We start from the raw sequence: 13,517 nt of genomic DNA, 5'->3' as shown, positions 1-13,517 counted from the left end.
AGAGATGCTGCAATGCATTAAAGCCGGTTGTCGCCCCCTACCTGTGCACCAGATCGATCAGGGCGAGCAGGAGGTCCCGCTCCGTGCGCACCACCTGGGTGTGCAGGGCTGGCCCTGCCACACCCGTGCGGCGCAGGGACACAGACACCAGGTCCTCCACGTCTGGCAGCCGGGGGTCACACAGGGCCCAGTGCATGGCCCCGGCCTCAATGGGGGCGTCGACACCGTGCCCTCGCGCGCACCACAGCACGCAATGGATGGCATCCTGCTCCGGGTTGGGCAACAGGTCACCCCGCGTCCGCACGTGCACCTCCACACTCAGCACAGTCAGCACTCGCTCCTGCACAAAGCCACACACACCGACCCAATGCACACGACTCAAAGGTGCTTTCACGTGCCCCAAAAGAAAACTTTGCATTCCAGAAAAAATGCCAAGCAACCGCCACAAAAGGATGTTGCGGGGGGAGAAAAGACAGCTAGGAGGGCAACTTCATTTTTCTTCCTCAGCCTACATTCCATGTAATTTCCGAGACATATGTAATGGACAGCAAAGTCACGGGTGCAAACAGTGGTTATAGAATATAGTGAAGCTCGCCGTGCAGCCAGCCGCTTCACATTAAAAATGTCCCAGGTTCGGCAAATAGCATGGCACACCACTCGCAATCATGTTCCTTCAGTCCAGTAGCCCAACAACTATGCCCTTCAGGCTATACTTCATTTCGTATATAGCAGGCAATGCTTCCAAAGATAGCACACCTGTTTGCGCAAGCCGACTCCATGCCCAAAGAGCAGCACACAAACACATTTTGTTGTAACAAATCTCAAGTGTTATGACTGGCAACCATCTGCGCTTCAGTTTACCTCTTGACACATTTTCGTCCTAAGATCCACCGAGAATTCAAGATGTAAGAATGATATGTGGTGGTATGAAACGCAGCTGGTAGAGCGCATCGCTCTGACTCCAACTGCACCTAAAAAGTGGTTCACATTCAGTGAAAATTAAAGCCTGAGGGCCCGAACACTGAGTGGCTCATAGGTCTGACTGTGATTCACAATGCCGCTCATTGTTTTCATCCAAACACTCACCGTGGAGGCTTCAAGAAGAACGAAAGGTACAAGCAAGACGGAGTAATATGGTTTTAGGAGCACACTATTTCTGCAAGCTCCGCAGCATTGACTGCTATGTATATGAAATGGGGTATGCATTCTTTGATGTCAAGGATGTCTGAAGTGACACATTTATAGCAAATTATAGAGCAGGAGCCAGGAAGATGAACCCTTGACAGTAGGGCTGGCAGTGGACTAAGGCTGTTTCTTTCCTGCTCCTTGTTCATTTGTGCTGTTGAAGTTACCAATACAGACTGGCACTGCATTTTATAAAAAAACAGCATTTCACTATGCCACAGCAAAGAAACGATCGCCACTTCATGGAAGCTCCTTTGCGGAGACTGAGTGAACCGTTGAGCGGCGGCACATTAGCTGCTGAACACTCTCAAAGAAAGAGGGAACCTCCCACACAAAGTGAAACATTTCAAAACTGCCCCACCAAAATTCAGCATGCCACACATGAAAACACCACCAGGGAATGACGGTGGTTGGCGTCTCACCGAATCCGTGGCCATCCGAGCTCCGCTGAGCGCAAAGCGGCCCGTGGGTCCATCCAGCTGCGAAGTACTCGTCTGCATGACAGAACAGCCCTGATTTTAAAAAACCAACACGGCATGGCAGACAAGAGCTCGGAGAGGACAGCGTGCAAAAATTACACAGGTCACAGACAATGCATGCAGCAGGACTGCCTCTGTGTCATGAAACAAACTACAACACACAAAGCAAGAGTCAGTGATAGGAGAAACAACAGAATATGACTCAGGGCTAAAATAAGGTGCACCTTCTCATTTTGCTTGCTTCTCGCCAAATAGACTGACATCATCCTTCACTTTACTTTCTTAAAGGAAAACTCTGGGCGTTTCTCAAACATTCTGAGTTGACAGCCACATGACATTCCCCAGAATTCCCTTCTCTCCTCCTCAACAAGCCGTTCTTCAAAACACCGAGTGGAACCATTTCAAAACAGCAACCCGAAACTGAAACTCAGTCTTTAGCCACGAACGATGCTTCGTGTGACGCAGCGTGATGTCACAAGCATTACCTGAGAAACACTCATATGCACTTTGCATCGCTGAAGTAGCCACTGAAAATGATGACTTCTGTCATCAAAAGCCTGCGATGATATAACACAAGAGTCAAAATTCCGTTACTGGAGCAGGAACCTAATACTAACTTGTGGGGAATGTTTTTTATGTCTAAAATGCAGTGATGCCTATCAAGTTCATCTGAACTAAGACCATGAAAACAGTGAATCCTAAAATCAATTCATACCAGAATGAAATGTCACACGGCTACCAAACATGGTGCAAGTAATCAGAAACGAGAGAGAAATAAAGTAATGTATAAGTTGCAATAGGATATGTTACTTCAAAAAACCCATAAAACTTCCCTTTACGTGAGTAACATCTCTTACGACCAAATGACGATTAAGCTCATGGACTATGACCTCGCTGCGGTGGCTAAGTGGTTACGGCGCTCGGCTGCTGACCCGAAAGACGCGGGTTCGATCCCGGCCACGGCGACCGAATTTCGATGAAGGCGAAATTCTAGAGGCCCATGTACTGTGCGGTGACAGTGCATGTTAAAGAGCCCCAGGTGGTCGAAATTTCCGGAGCCCCTCACTATGGCATCCCTCATAGCCTGAGTTGCTTCGGGACGTTAAACTCCAATAAACCAAACCAATTCATGGACTACAACACTTCAATCTATCTCCAAAAGCATGGAGCTGGAAGGGGCTGCTCGCTCAAACAATGAGAAAAAAAAAGCTGGGAAAGCACATATGCATAGGCACTGGCACACGCACTAAACTGGCCCCTTTGAATTTAATGTGATGCCGTTTGGACTTTGCAATGCGCCTGCGACCTTTGAGCGATTTATGAACACAGTATTGCATGGCATGAAATGGGACACTTGTCTATGCTATCATCACGACATCTTCATTATTAGTAAAACGTTCGACGAGCGTAATGACCGCTTAGCTCACATGTTAGACTGCTTGCATAACGCCGGCCTGGTCCTCAATTCGAAGAAGTGCCGATCTGGCGAGTGTCAAGTGTTGGTGCTTGGCCATCTCACCGATGGATAGGGTGTAAGGCCAGATCCTCAGAAAATGCCGGCTGTGAAGTCATTTCAAGCCCCACGGACAGTCAAAGGGGTCCACAGTTTCTTGGGGTTATGTTCCTATTTCCGACGTTTTCTTCACTGCTCTGCCGACATTGCCTATCAGCTGAAATGCCTTCTCCACAAAGGAGCTTCGTTTGAATGAACTCCCAAGTGTGATGCCTCTTTAAGCCAGCTGAAGTTTCTCTTGACCTCACATCCTGTCCTCCGACATTTCAAGCACTCTGCACCAACAGATGTTCATACTGATGCTAGTGGTGTTCGCATCAACGCTGTTCTGCTTCAACACCACAGTGATCAGGAGCACATTATTGCCTACGCGAGCTGCTCCCTCAGCAAGCCAAAGCGCAACTACGCTGTTACTGAATAAGAATGCCTTGCTGTGGTATTCGCTGTGCAGAGGTTTCCATTGTACCTGTATGGCCAGCCATCCCACCATTGTGACTGATCACCACTCCTGGCCAAAAATGCATCCTACAACAGAACAATATGTGGCCAGTTGCACGCAGTGCCAGTGCCACAAACACCCTACCTTCATTCCACCTGGCTTACTTCACCCTGTGACACCTCCCAGCAGTCCGTTCGAGCAGGTTGGAATTGACCTGCTTGGATCTTTTCCCAAATCTCCAAATAGCCATCGCTGGATCATAGTATGTGCGGACTACCTTATACGTTATTGCGAAACGGCTGCTCTACCATCGGCTACCGCGTATCAAGCGTCAATACTTCTTCTGAACTCTGTCCTCTTACAGCTTAGACCACCACAAGTGGTAGGCAGTGACCGAAGCCGCCAATTCACAGCCGATATCACTGAAGAGTTGCTATGTTTGTGCGCTTACCTACAGACACTCAACACCGTATCACCCACAAACAAACGGCTTGACGGAACACATAAAGAGAACACTCACCAACATGCTTGATATGTATGTGGACTCTGACCATAAAAAATGGGACACCATATCGCCCTTCATCACATGCGCCTTCAATACCGCCACTCATGAGACTACCGGATACAGTACATTCTACCTCTAGTATGCTCCCCGCAGTGTTACACCCTAGACACCATCGTACCATTTTCTACCGACAACGTTTGTATCATTGAGATCCTGTCTTTAACTGAAGCCGCTCGTCGGATTGCCCGTCTGGGATCCACAAGAACGCTTCAAGGACCGCTACGATTACCACCACCAGCATGTTATTTATGCTCTGGGTGACGTGGCCTGGCTTTGGCGCCCAGTCAGGTGCCACGGCTTGTACCAAAAGCTACTGGCCGACTATGATGGCCCTTACGTGGTTGTGGCCAGAATAAGTGGCATTACATATGAGAGTGCGCGTTTCACCACAACTGGTCGCCGTTCCGATAAAACTGAACTGTCACATGTCGCTCATCTAAAGCCATGCCAATCTCAGGGCACAACATAACTCGCCCGGCGGGCTTCGGCCGTACAAGGGGCAAATGCCACGGACGAGCGAAGACGTGAGCCTTGAGTAAAGGTTTTGAACCCGTAACAATATGTATTCTGATTCATTCTTACCAACACTGGAACCAACTTCATGTTTCTGTTGATGCCATCACCGATAAGATTACCTTCAAGAACGCTATCACCAGTTTCATCAGTTAATAACTTGTGCTATTGTTCTATTCACCCACTCCTCTCTATATGCCCTCAGATCTTGACAGGATGTAAACAAATCAATAAATAAATAAATGTAAATAAATAAACAAATAACCTACTTTTGCGATCTGCCATTAAGGTGCATGCATAGTAGAACTGCATATGATAGACCACATTTGCCTTAGAGAGGACGAAGTGTGTTTTCTTTTTTTTTTTAATACAAAAGCTCTTCCACTTTTCTTGTTAACCCCGAGACATAAAACAGCCAACTTTTCAATGGCACAATGCACTACAGAGGTGCCGCAATTCCCTGCTACCTACAAGTTTCTTTTCTGTGTGTATGTGTGTTAAACTGTGCGCCTCTGGCAAGAACAGTGACTGTGCCTACACATTAATTAAACGGTGCCATTCAGTACACTATCACCACTTTAAATCAAGCATTCGCCCTCAGTCCGTGTTCCTCCCTCTGTCCCATGAATTTTATGCTGTGACATGCTGGCACGGTCACGAAATCTACCTTGTTTATCTCCAAACCAATCTGGACAGGCAAGGTAACAGAAATCTTGTATCAACTGAGGCTATGCACACTCTCGCTAAAGCAATGATGACAGTGACTTTCATACTGAGGCTTACAGCCTGGCATAGTGAAAGACAACAGATGTAGAATACAAACATAGAGAACACGCAAACATAAAAGTAAAAACTGCTATTGTAAGTGTTAAGCACTTTATGAGATCATATAGAAGACGCATTGTTATCCCGACTTTTATAATGGCAGGTCAATATACCATAAACCCTCCCCTCCTCATACTGCCTCACATCCTTTTTGACAGTTCCTCCTTCACCAAGCTTCAAGAGCTTGGCAAAATTCACCAACCAGAGGCAGACCTTTGCCATGGGGGCATACGAGGTAAGACATTTTCCCTTGGTTTTCCAAAGACATGAACAGTTGAGTGGTTTCAGCCATGAAAAAAGCCACAGGTACTCTGTCATATACTATAACAGATGGTTCTAACAAATGCCCACTAACTTCAACCTTCCAACACGTTTGCAGCTTGTATGGGCTACAATGTGAAGTGTTTCTTTAAAAAAAAAATTTCATGATAGACACCTCTATATCGGCTGTGAAATTGCAGTATCAGCTTCTGTGAAAAAAACATCAATAAATTCCTGTAAGGTAAGGTGGCAAATTATAAGTTATTACAATTATGAGTGGCACAAGTTACATCAGGATGTCTTACACACATTTAAGCTTTGCCCATCTTATACTCCGTTTCATACACAGCAGGCAACGCTGTGGAGGTTGCTGAAGTAGTGCGTCCGCAAAACCATATTACTCTGCCACGTATCATTCGTTCTTCTCCAAACTCCGGTCATTGTTTGGACAAATACAAAGAGCGGCATAAAAAGATGTGGTAGCAATGAAAATCACAGTCGAAGCTGTGAGGTGCTCAGTGTTCGGGATCTCTGGCCATCATTTTCATGAAGAGTGAACTAGTTTTTGGACGCGGATTCAGTAGAAGCGATTTGCCATACCAACCGCATATCATACTGCCACGTGTACTTTTTGCTTCTCGAAATCTCAACAAGTCACAGGACGAAAATGTGGCAAGAGGTAAAGCGAAGACCAGGAGGTGCCAGTCAAGGCACTTAAGGTTTGTCACTACGAAATATGTTTCTGTTCGCTTTGGTTGTGTGGCGAACTACTTTTTGCGTGCGGACTTAGCCTGCGCAAACAGGCGCGTTAGATTTGGCAGCGTTGCCTGCTATGTATGAAACTGAGTATAGATACCATGGTGGAAAAAACAGCGCAAACTAAGACAGAAAACACAGAAAAGAGGGGGGACACTACAAGCGCTGACTCGCAACTAAGGTTTATTAGAAAGAACAGAACAGAATATATACAAAAAACCACCCACGACTGCGTACATCATAACAGATTACGTGCAAGGCGTGCAAGATGATCTAAACAGGAGCATCGCGCGTGTGCACCCGGTTATTTAAGTACCTAAATTCCAAATCTGACAAGGCCACTGAAGGATCACTCACGCACCGTTTGCCGTTTTTTCGGATAAAGAACGCTTCCATCAGCTCCCGGGTCACCTTTTTCCACCATGTTTTTTCCACCATGAATTCACACCAACTAGCCCAAATGTCTGCTTTGCTACAGTATAGATACCAACATGACAACCACAAAGTGCCAGGTTGCTGTTTCTTTAGCATAATGTGACATGTGAGAAACAAAGTTTATGAAACAATGGCATGACTTCCATCTTTTTTGTAAGGTGTCTAACCTGGGGTCCACCCATATGAGAAATCAAGGCCTAAGAAATTTCGCTCACTGGTGGAATACCCAGTGGCAAGCCTCTCCCAACTAAAGTGGGCCTCCCAGGAGCTTTTACTCCATCCATGTAGGCCACATTTCGGCATGCCACTATTTCACCAAAGGGCAGCAGACAGTTTTGGGCTTCGAACAGAGAGATCTGCTCATATGACACGTGCCACCTCACCACAGGAAGGCTATGCACGCAAAGCTGGTGCTGGCAACAGGTGCAAGTACCCACCGTTCTGCTAAAAATTAGCATGCAGAAAACCAAATTAATATTCAACAGTCTAGCAAGAGAACAGCAGTTCACAGTTGATGGCGCGGTGCTGGAAGTAGTAAGAGTAGTAGTAGTGGAGGGCAGGTACTGACAGCTGATCCGGATCATGAGAGGGAAATAACTAGAAGAATAAGAATGGGGTGGAGCGCATACGGCAGGTTCTCTCAGATCATGAATGGCAGTTTACCAGTGTCCCCCAAGAGAAAAGTACACGACAGCTGTATGTTACCGCTACTCACCTATGGGGCAGAAACGTGGAGGCTAACAAGAGGATTCAGCTTAAGTTAAGAACAATGCAGCGAGCTATGGAAAGGAAAATGATAGGTGTAACGTTAAGAGATCGGAAGAGGGCGGAGTGGGTGAGGGAACGAACGCGGGTTGATGACATCCTAGTGGAAATCAAGAGGAAGAAGTGGGCTTGGGCAGGGCATGTAATGCAAAGGCAAGATAACCGCTGGTCCCTAAGGGTAACGGAGTGGAGTCCAAGAGAAGGCAAGCGTAGCAGGGGGCGGCAGAAAGTTAGGTGGGCGGATGAGATTAAGAAGTCCACACGGATACAGTGGCCGCAACTGGCAAAGGAATGGGTAAATTGCAGAGACATGTCAGAGGCCTTTGCCCTGCAGTAGGTGTTGTGTTGTTGTGTTGTGTTGGGTTTTATGGCACATAGGCAGCTAAGGCCATCATGCGCCAAGCACAAGGTATGGAAAATGTTTTCTGCGGGATATAATAAAAATGTGGAACGTGATCAGTGGTGTAAAGGGCCTAAAAAGTTTAACGACCTAGTAATAACAGACAAAACGAGATTTAAGAATGGCTAATGGTAAAAGCTTTAAAAAAAGGTCAGGCAGCCTCAGCGTCCATCCTTGGCTGGCCAAGGATGTCGAGGATCCCAACCAATGAAATAAAACCCTCAGCCTTCTTCTCAGGAACGAGAAAGTGGCTGAGGTGTATCATGTAATAGAGTGAGCCAGTGGTTCAATAATTATAGTTTTTCCAGTACGCCTGCTTCTTTTAAAAAGCTAAATATAGAAGGAATGTTAACAATGGCATTATCGTGTAAGAGCAGTGCTGGATGAAAAGGAATGCATTCTCTATAAAATTGACTAAAGTACTTTTTTCTCAGTTTTTCAAGTTTAACACAGGATATTAAAATATGATTAACCGTAAGTTCGTCTCCGCATTCTTCGCAAACAGGTTTGTCTTTTTTTGTAAGGAGAAAGTTGTGTGTAAGGTGCGTGTGGCCTATTCGGAGACGGCATAAGATAACTTCTTTAAAACGTTCCTGGTGCACACACGACTTAAATTCACCTAAAACTAGTTTTACCAAGTGCAGTTTATTTTTTACTTCACTGTTCCAAGCCGACTGCCACTTTTTCCTTAGTTTCCTTTCTATTGATTTCATGTAGTCATTATAGGGTATACTTACTTTTTGAATTTCCCTTCCACGAGCCTTAGCAGCACACAGATCTGCTCTCTCGTTGCCTGTTATTCCAACATGACTAGGTACCCAGCAGAGTTTTATGTTTTGTCCTCGAGCTGTGGCTGTTACTATGTCGTGCATGATGTCACCAAGTATAGGAGTGATAGCGTTTCCAGAGTGGAGAGCTGTAATTACACTTAAGGAGTCTGTATAAATAATACTGTTTGGGAGGTTCTCGTTAACTATTTTTTCTATGGCCATACAGACTGCGTAACTTTCTGCAGTGAAGATGGATGTGCACTGTGGAAGTCTTATTGTTTTCTCCGAATTCCCTCGTACCACTGCGCTTCCTACGTAGACATCTGTTTTTGATCCATCCGTGTAGAAATCCGTAAAACTATTGTATTTTTCTTCCAGTGCAAGGAATTCTTGTATTATATGTTGTTGTGGAGTTTGTTTTTTATGGAAGTGTGTAAGAGTGAGGTCACAGATTGCATGAAAATTGTACCATGGAGGCAGTGGATTTCGTTTTGGTGCAATGGCAGGTAGTGTGTTTAGAACGCCGAGGTTTTGGCACATCTCTTCAAAACGCAGGAGGAGTGGCCTTATAGCTAGCGGCTTGTTGTTATACAGTGTTCTTGATGGGCATTTTGTGACTGTGGGGTAACATAGGTGTTTGGGCAGCGAACGGATTTTTAAAATGTACGAGCATGTGAGCATGGTTCTTCGATCTGTAAGTGATGGTTCGTTGGTTTCTGCATAAAGACTGTTTATGGGTGACGTCCTGTATGCACCGGTGGAAAGACGCAAACCTAGGTTGTGTACTGGATCTAGTCGTTTAAGGTATGATGGTCTCGCTGAGCCATACACTATACATCCATAATCAAGGGTAGAGCGCACTACAGAACGGTAAATTTTTAAAAGACATGTTCTGTCGGAACCCCAATGTTTTCGTGACAGTACTTTTATTATATTCAGGGATTGAGAAGCTTTCTTTTTGAGGGTGTTTATGTGTGGCAGGAATGTGAGTTTTTTGTCAAAAGTTACTCCCAAAAACTTGTGTTCATCGTTCACTGGTAATGTGACCTCATTCAGGAAAAGAGTGGGATCGGTGTGCAGCCCTCTTCTAAGCGAGAAGAGTACAGCTACTGACTTTAGCGAGGAAAACTTGAATCCATTTTTATCTGCCCATGTTGTTAGTCTGTTTACTGTCAGCTGTATTTGCCTTTCACACGATGTAACACTAGAGGATGTGCAAGCAATCTGGAGATCGTCGACATAGATTGAATACATGATGGACTTTAGAATTATTTTTGCTAGGGAGTTCATTTTTACTATGAAGAGCGTAGTGCTTAATATGCATCCCTGAGGTACGCCATTCTCTTGAGTGAACTTCTTAGAAAGAGTGGCACCGAGACGTACTTGAAATGAACGGTTGGACAGAAAGTCACTCAAGCATTTCAGCATCCTACCACGTATGCCGAGGTCTCCAAGGTCCCGCAGAATGCCGAACCTCCATGTGGTGTCATAAGCTTTCTCTAAATCAAAAAAGACCGCAAGGCAGTGTTGTCTGTGTATAAATGCTTCTCGAACTGTGTTCTCAAGGCGAACAAGATGGTCTGTTGTAGAGCATGCTTTTTTGTACCCACACTGATGAATGTCAAGATGTTCACGTGATTCTAATACAAACATCAACCTTATGTTCAGAACACTTTCAAAGGATTTTGCAAGTACGCTTGTCAGGGCTATGGGTCTGTAATTGCCAGGGGATGTAGGCAGCTTTCCGGGCTTTAAGAATGGTACCACAATGGCTTTTTTCCAAGCCTCTGGTATCTCTCCTGATACCCATATTTTGTTAAAAAATGTGAGAAGTGATACCACAGCAGGCTCAGACAGATGAGCGAGCATTTCGTAATGAATGCCATCTGGTCCTGGTGCAGTCTTTTTACCGGCAGAAAGTACGCTCTTAATTTCTTGTAGTGCTTCGTGAGCATTGCCTGTTGTCGGCAGTCTCTGTCTTTCAGCCGTGTTTTTATATTTTAAAAATGATTCTGTGTAGTGAGAGGAACTCGATATAGTGGAAAAATGTTCACCTAATATATCTGCTTGTTCTTTTATATTTGTCTGCACACCAGGAGCTGTCAGAAAAGGAACTGTGAATGGGGAGTAACGACCATCTAGTTTATGTACCTGCTCCCACATTTTTTTTGATGTGATGTGGCTGTTTATTGATGAAACGAAGCTCTGCCATGATGCCTTTTTGGCATTTCGACGTACGTTCCGAGCCCTAGCTCTTGCTTTCTTAAAGTTAAAAAGGTTCTCCTGCGTAGGGTATCTGCGAAATATACCCCAAGCTTTGTTTTGCAGTTTTTTTGCTTCTTTGCAATCTTCAGTCCACCACACTTTATGGTTTTGCCGTACTATTCCTGAAGACTGAGGTATAGCCGAGTGTGCGGCAGCGAGGATACAAGTTGTGAATTTTTCATTTATTTCATTGATATTAAGATTCTCTAAAACAATTTTTTCTAAAGTGGCTTGTGTTCTAAAAAGTTGCCAGTCTGCTAAATGAAGCTTCCAGCGCCGTGGCTTTGTCGGGATGACTGATGGTGGGGATGACAGGCTGATTTCAACAGGCAGACGATCGCTTCCGTAGGGGTTGTCTAAAACACCCCATTTAAAATCGCTAAAAACAGATGGAGAACTAAAAGACAAATCTAAAACACTCATTTTTCCTGAGCTAGGACAGCAATAAGTGGGCTTACCGGTGTTTAGGAGACAAATGTTATTTGATAGTATAAAATCCTCAACGACATGACCCCTACTATCGGTTTTATCACTGCCCCAAAAACAAGAGTGTGCGTTAAAATCTCCCACTACCACGTATGGCTCTGGCAACTGTTCTAAAAGGTTCTCTAATTCATGCTGCGTTACTTCGAGGTGCGGTTGAAGATATATGGAACAAAGTGTGATGGTTTTGTGAGCAACCACAGTGGCTGCTACGGCTTCAAATTTAGTTTTCAATTTGAGCTCGCGAGCTGCTACTCCAGGCTGCACAACGATGGCTACGCCTCCCGAGAGTCTGCTCGCCCCTTCTCGGTCCTGGCGGAAGACAGTGTATTTTTTTAGCACCTTTGTGTGCCGAGGACCTAAATTGGTTTCCTGCAGGCATAAAGCAACAGGAGAATTCGTGTTTAAAATGTCTTTGATATCTGTATAGTTATTTACGAGTCCTCGGCAGTTCCAGTGTATTATGAAAGCCATCTTTAGGTTGTGTGTGCGTGAAGAAAAACTAAAATTAACTTGGATTTGGCCCCGTGACTCGGGACCTGAAATTTTTCAGTCGATCCAAGGAGCTTCGCCGTCCATCCGACGTGGACGGCATGGGGCTGCCTTGGGTTGTTGTGTCCATCGCCTCTGCAGAGGCGCTGGACGACCGTGCGGGAGGCACGTTGATTTTCAAGTTAGACCTCGACCTGTGGGAAGAGGTCTTGAGGCCCGCCGACCCGGGGGTCTGCGTTGCCTCCTTCGGGGTTTGCGGAGTAGCGCTAGCTACTCCACACGGGGGCGCGGGTGGCCCCGCCACAGGCTCACTGCGTGTGGCCTGGACAGGTGCCGAAGCCTGGTGTGGTGTGCCGCGCCCACGCACCATATCGGCGAAGTTTGGTTTTGCACTGAAGGAGAATGTGTTTGTTTGAGCATATCGCCTTCTTGCTTCCTTGAAAGAAATGTTTTCAGTAGTCATGAGAGTAATGATTTCTTTTTCTTTTTTCCAAGAAGGACAAGCTCTGGAATAGGCAGCATGGTCTCCTTCACAGTTTGCACACCGCGGTGTAGCAACACATTCTTCAGATTGGTGTTCTTTTGACGAGCATTTTGCGCAAGTTTTGCGGCCGCAACAACTCTGTGAACCGTGTCCAAATCTCTGGCAGTTGAAACATCTGCGTGGGTTGGGAATATACGGTCTTACATTTATCTTCAGGTAACCAGCTTCAATGCTTTCAGGCAGTGTGCTGGTATTGAAAGTGAGGATCAGGTGCTTTGTGTCTATTTCCTTGTTATCCTTCCGGATCTTTATGCGCTGAACATTTATGACATCTTGGTCAGTAAGGCCCTCAAGCATTTCTTTCTCAGAGAGGTGGATAAAGTCGATTTCAGATATGACGCCTCGGACAGTGTTCAAAGATCAATGTGAACTGACAGAGACTGGGATTTCCCCAATGGAGGCAAGGTTTGAGAGTTTAGAGTGTTGGGCAGTGTCACGAAGTTCAAGCAGTAAGTCGCCGCTGGCCATTTTGGATACCTTGTACCCAAGGCCCAAGGTATCTGTAAGGCACTTTGCTACTAGGAACGGGGATATCAGTCTTGCTTGTTTTCCTTCTGCTTCGCTATGGACAACATGAAATTTTGGGAAAGATAGTTTTCTTTTCTGAAAAAAATCATCTGCATCGTTCCGCCCTCTTTTGAGAGAGCGATCATGTTTGGAAAGGGGGGGAGCCATAAAAAATGATGTTTTTCGGTCATGGTGCCAGCCACCCACCATGGAGTCCAACAAGGGGACGCGACAGGAACTTGAAAGAAAGTCCTGCCCACGCCAGCTGTACACCTTAACTATAACCTAATATGACTCAACTCAGGGTAGTTGGCCACACA

General features: G+C 45.6%; 1 protein-coding gene across 3 annotated transcripts in view; it reads right to left on the bottom strand.

Moving 5' to 3' along the window:
* PolZ1 (DNA polymerase zeta catalytic subunit) overlaps positions 1-13,517 on the bottom strand; it is a 146,692-nt gene that overhangs the window by 61,686 nt on the left and 71,489 nt on the right. For all 3 annotated transcript variants that reach the window (XR_016286455.1, XR_016286456.1, XM_089563980.1), the window contains exons 16-17: positions 1,608-1,679; positions 42-340 (exon numbers count right to left, since the gene is read on the bottom strand). Coding sequence is in view for 1 of the 3 variants with exons in the window: in XM_089563980.1 (XP_089420106.1) it covers positions 42-340; positions 1,608-1,679 (371 nt within the window). In the remaining 2 variants the exon portion in view is untranslated. The remainder of the gene's footprint in view (positions 1-41; positions 341-1,607; positions 1,680-13,517) is intronic.

This window comes from Amblyomma mixtum, chromosome 10 (assembly GCF_055824585.1).
Source record: "Amblyomma mixtum isolate Tamu chromosome 10, ASM5582458v1, whole genome shotgun sequence".
NCBI lineage: Eukaryota > Metazoa > Arthropoda > Arachnida > Ixodida > Ixodidae > Amblyomma > Amblyomma mixtum.
The sequence above is the reverse complement of the archived record's forward strand: the minus strand, read 5'-3'. Positions and strand labels throughout refer to the sequence as shown.